General features: G+C 38.3%; 1 protein-coding gene across 1 annotated transcript; it reads left to right on the top strand.

Annotated features, from left to right (window-relative positions):
• The first annotated feature begins 13,704 nt into the window (after nt 1-13,704).
• Nucleotides 13,705-15,336, top strand: LOC149233504 (UPF0481 protein At3g47200-like). Its single transcript, XM_089382216.1, has one exon. It carries the CDS (start codon nt 13,705-13,707, stop codon nt 15,334-15,336), a length of 1,632 nt encoding a protein of 543 aa, XP_089238342.1.
• The last annotated feature ends 1,191 nt before the right edge of the window (nt 15,337-16,527 follow it).

Here is a 16,527-nt window from a genome sequence, read left to right as displayed (position 1 = left end):
GTGTATCCATTGTGATCACAAGATGTGCCAAGTTATACATCTCATAAAAGTCCTTTTCCCTAAAGGTAGGAAGTTTTATTCCACTGACACTGCTCAACATCATTGTCTCTGGATCAGTATGTGAGACAAGCCAGTGGATCATGTATGTGCATGGAAACGCAGGATACCTGCATGCAATGCGGTATAATCCAGACTTGTGTATGTTGACATAGACCCTACGGTCTTCTAGGTTCTCCTCAAATGTGCCTAAAAAGGTGTCAATAATGTCCTACCATTTCATCTTGATCTCCTTGTCTATGAACAACTTAATGTCTTCATAGATGGGAAAGCTTATAGACACTTGCTTGACTGCATCTCCAGATGCACTCTCAACGGTGTCCTTTGACCCTGCTCTATTGGAAGCCATTGTACCTGTACCACTGAGAGACAGATGAACACATGCGATACCTGGAGACAAAGAAACACTCATGGCAAGCACAATGTCAGTTGAAAACCAAAACAACTTGAGGACTGACATGCAACACACCTGGGTGACTGACTGAAAGATTGCACAATTTTCATCGGGAGGCTGGGAGACTAACTGGAAAAACTAACCAGAACACAATCCGGACTATCAGTGGGCTGACTAACTGTTGAAACTACACATAGTACAGTCCAACTTGGCCTGCTGAGGACTGAAACTGCGCAATTTGCAGTTTCAATTAGCAATGACTACAACCCGGTCAAATGCATCTGCATAATTCCCGGGGCCAACAGGGCACTTACTCTCATAATTGTGCAGAGAAAGACTATAGTTCATTGTTGGGAAATATTTGTGAAAATTGTGGGAGGAAGGCAGAGCCTTCACTATTAGAAATGAGCAGTGCAAGTCGAGAAAGACAAGGTCCGGGCCAAGGCAGCCCAGACCCGCCGACGGGCGAATGAAAACATAAAAAGGCTGAATGCATGTGTGAAATTGAGTGCATAAGCGAGTGAATGAACATACATGCAAACAATGAGTGTAGGATTTAGTAAACGGAAAAACAAGTGTGTGAAGCAAGTCGCTGCAATGGTGATCATTAGTGTGAAAAGAGTTCCATGCATGCGATAAGAGTGAGATGCAATGGAAAACTTGAAACAATGCTTCTACAAGCTAACATGCATTAAAACGACAACAATCATTCAATGAAACCAAGCAAACAACACTCACACAAACCAAAAAAAAAAAAGTGATAGAAAAGCAACAAAAGACATGAAAAGTGGACTTACCCAGAAAATGTTGAGTTGAGTGTGTTGAATGCTCCTAGATGTGATGTGGGATGCCAGAGCTCCAAGATCGAAGTGAGGAATGAGCTCTGAAGCATCAAATAAATAATTTTGATAAGATCGAGGCTTATGACGTGCATGCCACAAATCTAGGAAAAGGTGACACTTGGCGGGAGGTTTCTAAAACGACTTTTGCATGTAACCTCCAGTTGCTAAAAATGGATCCCTAAAATCTAGGGATGCTTTTTGCTTTTTTCTTTTATGCTTTTTCAGGAAAAGCATCCCATGCATGCAAATCAAGATTGCTCAGTTCTAGAGGGAACTGGTCAACTTGGGAGGACATGCAATGGACTGCAAGCCTTGGAGTGAATTTTTTGTAGTTTTTGGGCTAAGATGGTCGGGTTGTCCCTCAGGCTCTGCATAATTTCTCGACTGAAGCCTTCACTATCAGCCAAAACTGCGCAATTTTTTAGAGCAAGCCCAATAATGGGATGCTCTGCACAACTTCCAGAGGGAAGACTGCCTGGATGCTCTGCGCATTTCTGGAGAGAAGCAGACTGCCTATATGTTCTGCACAATTCTAGAGAGGAAGGTGGGTTCCCCTCTAGATTTGCACAATTTTCCAAGTGAGCCCAACAACTAGAAAATGACCAAGTTTCAGAATGTCATCTTGTGGGTGGGAGGCAAATAAGCTAGTAGAAACAAGCTAATAAGCTACTAAAACTCAACTAAAGCATATGTACCTAAATGTGCAAGACATGGTGCTAAGGATGGTTGGTAGGGAGGCTCCAAAACGAATCTAAGGAAAAATTTGGGAGGGTGATTGTAGCCGCTACAACACATGCCTATGTTATTATTCCAAAGAATCAATGTTCTAAGTTAGATCCAAAATAAAAAAGACTAATATTTTTTTGATATGGTGAAGGATTTAAGGGATATAGATTGTGGGATCCTACTACCCACATAAATCATCATTAACAGAGATGTCATATTTGATGAATTGTCACTTATAAAATCAGATGTACATGGTGAAATGAAACAGGCAAAAGTACCACAGATTCAACGAGTTCAATTGGAAACTAAATCATCTTCAAGGGAGGAGGATCAAGAATATGTTCATGAAGAAACTCCTATAGAAGCAAATGAGGATACAAAAATTTCTCACGAATGGAGGAAATATTGCAACAAAATGTACAAAGATCTACACAAATAAGATATTTTCCTAAAAGGTGTGATGATTTTGCTACATCTATTTCTTTAAATGTTAATGATGGAGATCCTAGTTTTTATCAAGAAGCAATGGAAGTATCTGATAGTGATAAATCAAAAGTAGTAATGAAAGAGGAAATATATGCCCTAAAAAGAAATAAGACATGGAATTTGATGTAACTTCATAAGGACATGAAATTTGTTAGTTGCAAGTGGGTTTAAAAATTGAAGAAAAGTGTTGATGATATTGTTCATAACTACAAAGCAAGACTGGTTGAAAAAGGATATTCTCAAAAGGAAGGTATTGATTTCCATCATATTTTTTCACCTGTTGTTAAGATTGTTTAAATTTGAGTTTTGTTATCATTAATTGCATTACTTTATCTAAATTTAGACCACCTAGATTTCAAACATCATTCTTACATGGAGATTTGGATGGGGATATATATACGGAACAACTAGAAGGGTTTGTTCAAAATCAAAAAAAGAGGTTTGTTTGCAAACTCAAAAAGTCATTGTATGGCTTGAAGGAGTCTCCTAGGCAATGGTACAAGAAGTTTGATTCCTTCATGATGAGCTATGATTTCACCAAAAGTGAGTATAATCATTTTGTTTACTTTCAAAAGTTGGAAAATGGCATATTCATTATTTTGGTGTTATATTTTGATGATATTCTTGTAGCAAGAAAAACCATCGTTGATATCAACATGTTAAAGGCTCAGTTAGCTAGGACTTTCAAAATGAAGGATTTGGTGCAACAACAAAAAATCTCGAGCATGAAGATACATAGAGACAAGATAAATGGTAAGCTATGGTTATCACAAGAGAAGTATGTGGAGAAAACACTTCTGAGATTCAATATGAATAGTGTGAAATATGTTCAAATCCTTTTAGCTTCAAATTTCAATCTTTCTTTAGGTTTATGTCCTAGTAATGATGTGTTAGGATATTCCGACACATAGGAAATAGTTAAGTACAACTTGGTCTAGTGTAGAGTTAGGTATAGAGTTAGGTAAAGTGTGTTTCTTTACCGTTGTACATTTTGTAACTTACAATCCGACGGTCACGATATGTAGTGATCCAACGGTTCATTCTCTCCTCGGTATTACCGACACTTGATCCGTGGCTTGACACCCGATTGGTCCATGAATTCTATTTAAAGCGCATGGAGGGTCATTTGTAGGGTAATCCGTGCATGAGAGAAGCTTATGTAAATTTTCATTCTTTGATTAATAAATTGCCTGAAGTGGCCGCGTTGGCTCAAGCCGTGGACTGTTTCCCTCTTTGAGGGTTTTAACCACGCCAAAAATACTGGTGTATTGATTTGTGATCTGGTTGTGAGCGGTGTCCTTTTGGCGTTCTTTCTGAGGAACTTACCCTGTAAATTCCTACATGGTATCAGAGCTATTTGAGGGCCGCGTCCGTTGGTGATCCAAATCTGAAGCCGGTAGAACTGCATCCGACTGTCGTTTCCTAGATCTGATGTTTCTGACTGCTTTCGTGCCGAGAGGACTACTCTGTTGTGTTCGGAGCATCTGTTCCAGTGAGTAACCCCTTTCGTTTCACGCGAAAAGGTTTCCGGTAGCCCTAGCTGCGTCATTTTTAAGATCTGGAGGTATATAGTCTTTATTTGCAATTTACTGTTATTTTCTCTCTGCTTATTTCGGTTTCGGTTTATTTAGTTTTTTTTTAACCGGATCTATACCTTTCATTTCTGCGTATGCTCTTTGCCCTGCAACTCTGTGCGATCTGGGCAAATCAGAAACAGAAAGGAAGGATTTTTCTCATGCGTATGCTCTTTTCCCTGCACCTTAGTGTGATCTCGGAAAATCAGAAACATTGAGAAAAATATTTAGTTTTTCGGCTAAAGCTAACTTTGAGCCGCAAGGTTCAATTTTTTAAAATAGTTATTTTTTTGGGTAAAGCTAAATTCGAGCCATAAAGTTCGTTTTCTTTGCATGTCCGTGTTGGGTTTTGTGTTTTTGTTTTGTAGGGAAAAAGAGTTTTCTCAAAGCAAGCACGCAACCCAAGGCCCCCCCCCCCCCCCTCTCTCTCTCTCTCTCTCTCTCTCTCTCAAATTTTTTGTATAGATCAATTGGTTCAAAGCTATTTTAAGAGAGTAGAGGTCTTGGGTTCAAGTCTCCATTTTGTGGGGGCGGACTTTTTCATTTCCGCACATTCCCGCACTTCGTCGGCAACTTCAACAACGTTTTTTCAAAAAGCCATAACTTCTTCATCCGGAAGCCTTTTTCAGAGCCGTTTTTTTTAAACCAGCCTAATTTTTCGAGATCTATCCATTGGAGCACTTACTTTAGAATCTTCAGCTTCAGTTTCTGTTGAAATGGAAAGTCAATACCAAGTTACCCTTGACAGCACCAACTACTTCCAATGGTTGTCCTACATGGAGGATTTACTTAGAAGTAAAGGTCTCTACCGAATAGCCACAGGCCAAGAAAAGAAACCGAAATATGAAGACAAGGCTGCTAAATGGGAAAATAGACAAGATCAAGCACGTGGTTTGATAGGGATGTCTATTTCTCCATATCTTAGATTCCATATTGCAGAACTTGAAACTCCTCATGAAGCAATGGAACAAATCAATAAAGTTTTTGGGATTAAAAATGAAATTAGAGCCCATCAACTTGAAAATGAGTTGCTTACATTGGACCCTAATAATTTTTCTTGCATTGAAGATTTCTTGTCTAAGTTCAAGACCCTTAGATATCTTTTGGAAGGTGTTAAGGTTAAGAAAGAAGATAGTAACCTTATTTATTCCATCCTTACTAAGTTGGGACCAGCCTACTCTGTATTTGTTTCCACCTTCCATTCTACAAGGGAAGCCTTCATTTCTCAAGGAAAAGACTACAAGCCTCCTTCCTTTGACTCTTTTTGTGATTCTTTAATAAGAGAACAAGAAAAACTCTTACACCTTGGTCTTCTTAATCTTGGAAACTCTTCCAAGAAAGCGTTAGCCGCCCAGCAGCAACCAAATTCAAAGAATCCTAAGAAGTCATATCCTAAAAAGAATGGTCCTAAACCAAACAAGGGTCCTAAGAAAACTCAGCCTCAAAATGAAAGATCATTTCAGCAAAATGATAAGACCAATAAAAACAAATGGAAGAAGACTGACAGACATTCCAACTTTTGTAATCGAGATGGCCACTTAGAATCAAAATGCTTTAAAAAGATGGAAGCCTTGGAAGCAGCAATGAAGAAGCATAACATCCATTTGGGGCAATCTTCAACTTCAACTTCATCTTCAGGAATGGCACTTTCTGCATGTAGTTGTCAAGCATCTCGGTCTGGTTATGCATTAAATGTATCTTCTTCTTCTCATTCTCATGAGTGGCTCATTGATTCTGGAGCTTCTTATCACATGGCCAAAAACAAAGCCATGTTTTCTTCTTTAAATGATTGTAACACCAAAAATATATATGTTGGTGATGATAGATCTCTTAATGTTGTAGGGACTGGAACTGTTCATCTAGAAAATGGTCAGTTTAATGATGTATTATGTGTTCCAACCTTATCCTGCAACCTTCTATCTGTATATCAGATAACTCATTCAGGTGAAGGTAAAATCGTTGAATTTTCACCTCATGATGTTGTAATCAAGGACTTAAAAGATCCTAAACAGATTTTGGCTACTGGCATTGCTGATGATTCTACAAGGTTGTATAAGTTTCACAACTTTGGGTCATCAAATCTTCCCTCAGTATTTGTTGCTCATAACGATGAAGTGAGCAAACTTTGGCATGAGCGATTTGGTCACTTAAACTATCGCTCCCTTCAGCATCTATGTAAAGAAAATATGGTGACATGTCTTCCTATGGTATCTTGCAAAGATGGTGTTTGTTCCGGATGTGTACTCGGAAAACATCATCGGGACAGTTTTGAAAAACGTGCCTCTTGGCACGCCTCAGCCCCTTTACAGCTTGTGCATAGTGATTTATGTGGTCCACTTCCTGTTGCTTCATTCTCTGGCTGCAAGTATTTCTTAACTTTCATTGATGATTTCTCCAGATGCACTTGGGTATACTTCTTAAAACTCAAGAGTGAAGTATTTAACACATTTTTGGCCTTCAAGGCCTTTGTTGAAAACAATCTGGACATCAAATTCTTAAGTTAAGATCTGATAATGGCGGAGAATATGTTAAAAACACATTCATCAACTATTGCACTGAGAATGGAATTCAAATGCAACATACTGTTCCATATACTCCACAACAAAATGGTGTAGCTGAAAGGAAGAATCACACCTTAAAGGAAATGGCTAATTGTATGCTACAATCTAAAGGACTTGGTCTTAGTTTTTGGGCAGAAGCAATTAACTGTGCAAATTACATAATAAATCGCACTCCTACTAAGGTTCTAAAGAATATCACTCCAGAAGAAGCATGGAGTTCAATTAAACCAGATGTAAGTCACTTTCGTATTTTTGGAAGTGAAGCATGGGCCCATATTCCAGATGAAAAGCATAAAGCTTTAGAACCTAAGAGTGAAAAATGTACTTTTGTTGGATATTCTGAAGATGTAAAAGGCTATAGACTTATTCCATTTAAGTCCAAAAATGTTATCATTAGAAGAGATGTAAAATTTGATGAAAATATATCGACCTGCGAGCCTAGTCCGGCGGATGTGCCACCTCTCTCTATCTCTTCTAATTTTGAAAACATTTCTTCTTCAGATGATGAAAGTGAGGATGAAAATCCTCCCCCACCATCTCAGGATCCTCCTTCAGCTCCTGAGCTTCCAAAATGGGTTCGTGCTACTCGAGATGCAGCAGGTGATCTTGCTGGTGATCCTACAGATCAACGACGCACACGTTCTCAGTTCGAGAGAGCCTCTTCTTTACTGGCTCAAGCTCCAGTAAATTATGATCCTGACACCTTTGCAGAAGCTTCAGGCCATCCAGATTGGGAAGCAGCTATGAATGAAGAATATCATTCATTATTGGAAAATGATACATGGGATCTTGTTCCTTTACCAAAGGGACGAAAACTTGTTAGATGCAAATGGGTTTACAGAACCAAGTATGGACCAGATGGGAAAGTTGATAAACATAAAGCTCGTCTTGTTGCTAAGGGCTTTTCACAGGTTGAAGGCATTGACTACACTGAAACCTTCTCCCCTGTTGCCAAAATGAACTCTATCCGCCTTGTTCTTTCCCTTGCTGCCTCTTTCAAATGGGAAGTCCATCAGATGGATGTTAAATCTGCCTTCTTGCATGGGGACTTGCATGAAGAAATCTATATGGAACAACCCATTGGCTTCATACAAACAGACTCCAGCCTTGTTTGTCGACTTAAGAAATCCCTTTATGGTCTCAAGCAAGCTCCTCGGGCTTGGTATGCCAAAATGGATAGCTTTCTTTTAGAATCTGGCTTTTCTAGGTGTCATTCTGACAATACTGTCTACACCAAGAAAGTGGGCAACTCTCTTATCATCCTTGTTCTTTATGTTGATGATCTTATCCTTACTGGTAGTGATCCCAACCTTATAAACCATGTGAAGTCTAGCCTCAAAAGGAAATTTGAAATGACAGACTTAGGACACTTACACTATTTTCTCGGTCTTCAAGTCTTGCAATCCAAGGAGGGTATTTCCCTTTCCCAGTCCAAGTATGCTTGTGATATTCTACGTCATTTTCACATGGAAGACTGTAAGCCAGCCCCTTCTCCCTTTCAGTCTGGAGTCAAACTCTCAGTCACTTGTACTTCTCCTGAAGTTGATGCTACCTTATACCGTCAACTTGTAGGAAAACTTTTGTATCTAACCCATACTCGTCCTGATCTTTCCTTTGTTGTTGGCCTTGTTGCTCAGTTCATGCAAAACCCCCGTGAAAGTCATTGGAAAGTAGCTAAAAGAATACTTCGTTATGTTCGAGGTACAGTTCAATTTGGGATTCATTACAGTGCCAAAGCATCTCCTCTATTGGTTGGTTTCACTGATTCCGATTGGGCTGGTGACCCTGATGATCGGAAGTCTACTGCCGGTTATGTGTTCACTCTTGTTTCAGGACCTATTACATGGGCTTGTAAGAAACAAGCTGCCATTTCTCTTTCATCAGCAGAAGCAGAGTATCGTGGTGCCGTAGAAGCTAGTAAGGAAGCCTTGTGGCTTCGTCAGATCCTGTCAGAATTTGGCTTTCAGCAGCAACATCCGACTACACTTTGGTGTGATAATCAAAGTGCCATTCAGCTATGCAAAGATCCAGTTCAACATCAGCGCAACAAACACATTGAACTGCACATGCACTTCATCAGAAAGCTCATTCACGACCATGTTCTTGAAGTGCAATATTGTTCAATAGATGATCAAGTTGCAGACATCTTCACAAAGGCTCTCACAGAGGCGAAGTTCACTAAACTTCGATTTATGGTTGGAGTTCAGGAAGTTGTCACTAAGGGGGGATAGGCTCTAGTGCCTCCTTCCTTCTCCTATTGTGTCATATTTGTAAATCCTTCAATCCTATCCCAAGTTGTTCTTAAGGGGGGATGTTAGGATATTCCGACACATAGGAAATAGTTAAGTACAACTTGGTCTAGTGTAGAGTTAGGTATAGAGTTAGGTAAAGTGTGTTTCTTTACCGTTGTACATTTTGTAACTTACAATCCGACGGTCACGATATGTAGTGATCCGACGGTTCATTCTCTCCTCGGTATTACCGAGACTTGATCCGTGACTTGATACCCGATTGGTCCATGAATTCTATTTAAAGCGCATGGAGGGTCATTTGTAGGGTAATCCGTGCATGAGAGAAGCTTATGTAAATTTTCATTCTTTGATTAATAAATTGCCTGAAGTGGCCGCGTTGGCTCACGCCTTGGACTGTTTCCCTCTTTGAGGGTTTTAACCACGTCAAAAATACTGGTGTATTGATCTGTGATCTGGTTGTGAGCGGTGTCCTTTTGGTGTTCTTTCTGAGGAACTTACCCTGTAAATTCCTACATGATGAAGAAAAGGAGTATTTGTATCATGTACCATATGTTATTGCAGTAGGGTTCTTAATGTATGAAACGGTTATTACAAGACTAGATATTTCACATGCAAATGGTGTTGTCACTAGATACATGGAAAATCTAGGTAAAGAGAATTACGCAACAATGAAATGGGTGCTTCAATATCTTAGAGGCACAAGTAATTATTGTACCGCCTATGATGGCAGTAGTGATTCGGTTTGTGGTTAGGTTGATTGAGCTTTTACAGGTCACTTGGAAAAGAGGAGATCTACTTCTAGATATGTTTTTACTCTTGCAATTTGATATGTTATTTGGATGTCAAAGCTTCAGAACATAGTTACTTTATCCACTACTGAGGTAGAATACATAGTTGTATCACATGCTTGCAAAGATGAAATTTGGTTAAAAGGTTTGCTAGGTGAGTTTGGAAGGATGCAGGACAAGGTGAAAGTATTTTGTGATAGCCAAAGTGCTATTCATTTGGTGAGGAATCTAGCTTATCATAGTAAGAACAAACATATACCTATTAAATACCATTTTGTAATATAACTTATTGATGAAAGTGGAGCAGTGGCTCTGGAAGAAGTCCATACAAAGAAAAATTGTGCAAACATGTTCACAAAACCAATTTTGTTAGAGAAGCTAAAATGGTTCCTAGCTTCTCTTGGCTTGCAAGGAAGGTGATGAATAATTTGGGCATGATATATCAGGTAAATTGTTGTCAAGGTGGAGTTTGTTAGAAGTTTCAAACTATTTCCCTATATTCTTGGGATAATAGCTAAAATCAGTTCTTTTGGTTTGGGTTGTTTATCCTAATATAATTTTTTGGAAAAAGAATATAAAAGGAACTTTTTTGTTTTATGTAAAAAAATTCTGATATAATTCCTTTAAAAGTTCTGGATATATTTAGAAAAAATTTGACAGGTTGTTATTTATCCATGTAAGCCTATAGAGGCAATAAGGACACAAAAAAAATGAATGGAGAGTGGGTTGAATGGTTGGATAATGTATGCTTATGAGTTGGTTGGTTGTTCTAAATCTACCTTGAATAATAAGAATACTGATTATCATTTCCCTGTGGATGTTTCCCTCACAAGGAAGGTTTTACTATGTAAAACACTATATCAATTTATGTGTTTGATTATTCCACTATCTTGTTTTTTTTATAGGAAAATATAGTCACATTATATTAACATGTAAGAAATTATAGAAAGTACAGTCAAGAGAGATTTCTTTGCCTCTGAGGGAGGAAACCATAGATGTAGAGTGGAAGAACTTTGCCCTAGTAGGGAGAATTCAGAGCCTTGTAGTTTTGTTGTTTGCATTACAGAACAACTATTGATCAAAATCATGCTTTTGAGAATAGAGATTGCATTATTGTTGCATGAACTAAGAAAATGATGCACAATATGCGACAAAAAGGTACATAATTGAGCCAATGAGCCATGTGGCTTTGAATTATTCGCCTTCAAGGTGATGGAATAGAAGTGACCAACAAACATACATGAATGTAGTGGGAGAACCAACCTGAGAGTTCCCTTATCACCGAGAGCTAAATTCTGCCACATTGAAACTACATCAGGTGTTATCTATGTCCACTGGGTGGTCCTCTAAAATGTAGCATCCCCGAGGGTTGGGGTGAGGAGGAGGGGAGTGTGCATTAGCCATTGAAGGAACGAGAGTTTGGGAAGGAGGAGGATGAGCCACGGGGGCGCAAGGAAAGGGTAGGGAAGAGGAGCGAACCTACTGAGGGTGGGAGTGGGAAGCAGCTGAGGAAGAAGAGGATAGAATGTTGGGCGAAAATTCCAAACCCAGGTCTCTGGCGAGTCATCTGAGAGAGGAGATACCAAGACTCTAGTGAGTGGAGAGTTCAACAATCTAGACAACCGATTTCATTTTCTCTTGGGCATGTGCCTTCAATTAGCATGCAAGGAGGTTCGTGAGTTCCCAAAGTGTTGGGTGGCCCCTGCACAACTTAAATTTCTCCATAGCTAGGACTTCTCTCTGTATGGAGTCAGGAATCCCATTGTTAAACATGGTGACAATGACGACATCATCAAAACTGGTACGAGGGCGCCCACAACCTCTTCCCCTATCTTGATTCATGGTCATGCAGAGCAAGATTGCAGTCATGATGTCAAAAAGTTTGTTCAAGAGAATGTGGGAAGGAGAGTGGAGAACGTCAGAAGGAGAGTTGACGAGAGGAATGAACATGGGGGCTATGAGTTTAATAGCGGGATGCAGGAGTAGAAAGATCTCGTACAAGGGAAGCTAGCTTGCAGGAGGGGGAGTAAAAGACACATGGTGTGGAGGAGGAGCCATGTGGGAGCTGCAAGCTATGCACTTTAGAGTGAGAGCCTGGATTTGTAGGGTCACCCAGATTCGGGGAATTCCGCTCTTGTTTAGTTGTCGTTATTTTCTGCAATTAAAATTTATTTGTTGGTTAAAATTTAGTTGTAACAATGTTAAAATATACGTGCTTGGATTATGCTCTAAAATTGCTTCTATTTGGTTAAGGGCTAGTCTTTTTCCGATGTAAAGAAACAGGTTAATGGCCCAAGAACCAAAGACATTTGGAATGAGTAAAAGCTAGCTACTTGACAGACCAGTGACAAGTAATTTCAAGGAGTATGATTTTCCTTAAATAACCATAATAATTACTCTGCATTTTATTTAATGATAATTGTCCCACTACTAATTTAACAACTAAATATAATAATTTTCCATTATTTAAAAAATGTATAATTCAACAAAAATACCGATATTAAACCATATGAAATTAAAGCATTTAGCCACTACAGGAATGAAAAATGGAATGTCAAAATTTGCAAAGAGGAATTCAATTACTCGGCCTATCGAAAAGAACACCTTTCGCACGAGGTATTTAGAGTTGCACATTGACGCACTTGCGGATTTAGGAAGACACTTTAAAGCTTCCGAGTTTAGTTATTTCTAATCAGTGTGGATTTTTATTTTTTTACCTAAATAATTATTAAAATAGATTAAACATATACCGAACCTGGGCATGGAATTGTTACACAAAACAGGGAATTGTAATTGAGACGTAAGAATAAATTAACACAAAATTTAGAAATGGAATTTTTTTTATGATAGACGGACAAACTTTATCTAGAGCAATTAACTATGTTATATTATTAAAAAACAAATTTCTATAGACCATCTTAAACTATAAACGCAACAATAATCAACCATCAAAATTATATCTCTTTATAACGCAACAAGAATAATCACCTACCAAATTTATATCTCTTGGTACGGCATTGACTCGTTAATTATTACACTATCTATGCTTTATCTTCTTTAAATGGTTCGAGAACATCGCTGTAGCCATTTAGAATGAAGATTAGTTGGAATGAATAGTTGTTTCCATTTCGAATGAAGATGAGTATGAGTGGTCATCAATATGAAAATTAGTTGTTATGAATACGTAGGTAAATAATATTTACTGTGTTATTCATCTATTCATATTTATTGTATTTATTGTGTTATACAAGTACATTATTCAGATATAGAGATATATAACCTCACTCATTAATCAGCAATAACATCTTAAATATTGGTTGTTCAATAAGTAGCTTAGTAATTAATTCCTATAATGTGTAAGTTATGATTACCTGCTGAAGAGTTATGATTCCCTGTTGAAATAGTTGATTGGTAAAAGAGGTTACAATAAAGAGGAGCCACTTTTGTAGCAGTTTAGAATGAAGATTAGTTGGAATAATAGTTGTTTCTATTTAGAATGAAGGTGTGAGTGGTGATTAGCTGTTGAAGTAGTTGATTGGGAAAGAGGCTAATATAAAGAGGAGTCATTTTTGTAGCAACTTAGAATGAAGATGAGTTGAAATAAATAGTTGCTTCTATTTAGAATGAAGATTAATTATCATAAATATGTAGGCAACCAATATTTACTCTGTTAATGTTAAAAAAAGTTAAATTTAAACAAGTACGTACATTATCTAGTTGTCAACCTATACAACCTCACTCATTAATATAGTTTTCAACATATACAACCCCACTCTTAATGAAACACTGACACTCGAAACATGGTTTCCCAACTAAGTAGCCTAGTAATTAATTCATGTAATGTGTCAGTGGTAGTTAGCTGATAGAGTAGTTGATTAGGAGAGAGGCATGTAATGTGTCAGTGGTGGCCAGCTGATAGAGTAGTTGATCAGGAGAGACGCTACGATAAAGAGGGTCACTTCTGTAGTGGTAACCATATGTTGAAGCGTTAGACGTTATCATCCTCTTCTTCTGTCCTGATAAAATGGCAGCATCCGACTCCCACTTCAAGAGTGCCAATGGACAGACGCAGAAGCAACCGAAATTATCAGTTAACGGGAAAGAAGCCCAAGGAGAGTGTAGCGTTACAGTTGAAGAGAGTTGGGACTTTAATCCCTTCCGATCGTCATCCGTTGTATCCATATATAGGGTTCCTGACATCCTCATGTCGGACAGGGTAAAAAGGGAAGCATATGTTCCCACAAGAGTGTCGTTGGGTCCATATTATCACGAAACTGAAAAGCTTCGTTCAATGCACAGTCACAAAGAAAGAGCGCTGAAAAGGATGACTATCAGGTTCAATGATATTAACCGCCTTCGCAATGATCCAAATAATATGGGTTTCTTCTCTCGTGCAGCAACAGAGGAGATCATGAATGTGCAGAAAAAAATCAGGGACAACTATGAAGAAAAAATCAATTGCAATGGAGAGAGCCTCGGTCTGATGCTAACTTTGGACGGCTGTTTTATTCTAGAAATATTGAAGACTCTGAATGGCATCAGATTACCAGAAGATGGTAACTGCTATGAACCTCTTTTTGAGAAAGAGAGGATTCTTAATACTGGAATGGATATACTGAACGACATGTTGAAGCTCGAGAATCAAATCCCGTTCATCGTTCTCCTAAAGCTACTAAAATTGCAGTGCAGCTCCACGGATAGTGATGCAGAGAACGAGCTTCGCGAAATGATGCGTGAATCGTTCTTGCCCGTGTTCTACCCTTTCCAAAGTAAAAAGGGTAAACTGCAAAGGTCCTGGCCTCAACCACATCATCATCAAGTTCATCATCTTCTTGGTTGGTTGCGCATTTTCATTATTTCTCCACATTCCGATAATGGCGAGCATGCGGGAAAGGACGCCGGAGGGCTCCAAGACCAAGACAATGAAAGTGGTGACATCGCACATTCTCAGAATGGCGAGCAAGCCCGGAACTACGACTATATTAGCATCTCCGGCCATGACGAAGAGAGCGCAAAAATCAATTGTTTGAACTCGCTGCTGCCCAGAATCTGCAATCCGGATAAAAATGTCGGCACACACGATCATATCCATCGCGCAATAGAATTAAGAAACGCTGGTATCAAATTAGAGCGATGCGAGGGAGGCATCGCAAATATTAAATTTGACGAGTCGAGGAACACAATTTACCTTCCTCGCATCACTGTCAAAGACTCCACAGAGATCCTATTCCGTAACCTAATTGCTTTTGAGATGTGCAAACCATCTGAATTCAATTATGTTGCGTGTTACGTGTGTTTAATGGACCAGTTAATCGACTCCGAAGAAGACGTGGCTTTGCTCAGAAAAAGGAAAATCATTACAAACCACCTCGGGAGCGACGCAGAAGTTGCCAAGCTCTTCAACGGTCTATGCAAGGGAGTCAATGTCAATCTAGAAGGTGCCTTCGATGGGCTGACAGAAAAAGTTCATAACAATTACAACAATAAATTTAGGGTCCAATTGGCTGAGCTTGTGACGGAGTATTTCTCTTCTCCCTGGAAAACTCTAGGTCTGTTGGGAGGAATTGCTCTACTGTTGCTCTCCATTGTGCAGACCATCGTCGCCATACTCGCTCTCCATTGTGCAGACCATCGTCGCCATACTGGCATTATATAAGTAGCCTCTCCTTTTTCCTTTTCCCTAAATGATTTCTTTCAATAATGTGACTCGTGTCTGAACCCGAGGTTTATAATTATTTTTAGTGATTTGTATGCTGTTGGCTATAGCAACGGCTGAAGTGTGTGGAAAAGCTGAGTTCTGTATAACAAGCTTTTCAATGTTTTTCACGTTATTTTACTACCTATGTTTGGTTTGGAAATTATGGATTCTGGTGATGGTGATGTTGATGTTGGAGATAATGCTCACAGTGTGCTGAGTTTAGGTTTCTCAAAATCCATATCCAAGTTTAGAATAAGTTGGATCTGACAACATTATTGAATCTCAATGTAATTTTGAATTTAGGTTTCTCAAAATCCATATCCAAGTTTAGAATAAGTTGGATCTGACAACACTATTGAATCTCAATGTAATTTTGAAGTAATAATATCATCTGTGTGATTATTTGTGTACTATGTTCGATTTCGTTTTTCTTTATCACTGTAATGTCTGTCGCTCTTGTTGCAACGTCACGTTTCTTTTTGGTAAAAATGCATGGTTTACATCAAGTATCTGGTAGTGAGAAAATGAAGATCTTCTTTGACTGATGATGATTACTAGGAAATGTTGTAATTTGAATTGATCAGTTTTACATTTCATTTTATTAAGTCGTGAATAGTTATTGAATCATAATGGATGTCAATGTTTGAAAGCAATTTTTTGTGGGGGAGAGAGGTTTTTTTGTGGCTGCAGCGTAGTCTTGGAAAGATTAATTAGTTTAAGTAATTGATCTGCAATGAGGTGAGTGGACAATCATTTCAACATCCTCTTCAAATACATTTAAACGTCCTTTTAAATATATAATGAGAAGAATCTAATATGAGTCAATGCTATGGTACTATCATATTAAAGTTTTTAGTTACACCAAAATTCTTGATTAAGTAAATTTCCAAATTTTTATCATTATCTTCCATATTTGAAGAGTGATTATTGATTTCCAATAAAATAAGTATACAAGTTTTTTTCCTGTAATTTTATTTTCAATTAAAATTTGATTAACAAAAATTGATAAATTTCTGTATGTCTGGAGCTTAAGTAAATTTCCAAATTTTTATCATTATCTTCAATAAACCATTTATCATATCTCTTCGATGTTTAAAGTGTGATTATTGATTTCCAATAAAATAAGTATACAAGTTTTCTTTCTGTAAT

Source organism: Pinus tabuliformis, chromosome J, assembly GCF_031772625.1.
Source record: "Pinus tabuliformis cultivar Carrire ecotype Pingquan chromosome J, CPIR1, whole genome shotgun sequence".
NCBI lineage: Eukaryota > Viridiplantae > Streptophyta > Pinopsida > Pinales > Pinaceae > Pinus > Pinus tabuliformis.
Note: the sequence above shows the minus strand (reverse complement) of the source record. Positions and strands in the feature narration are given on the sequence as shown.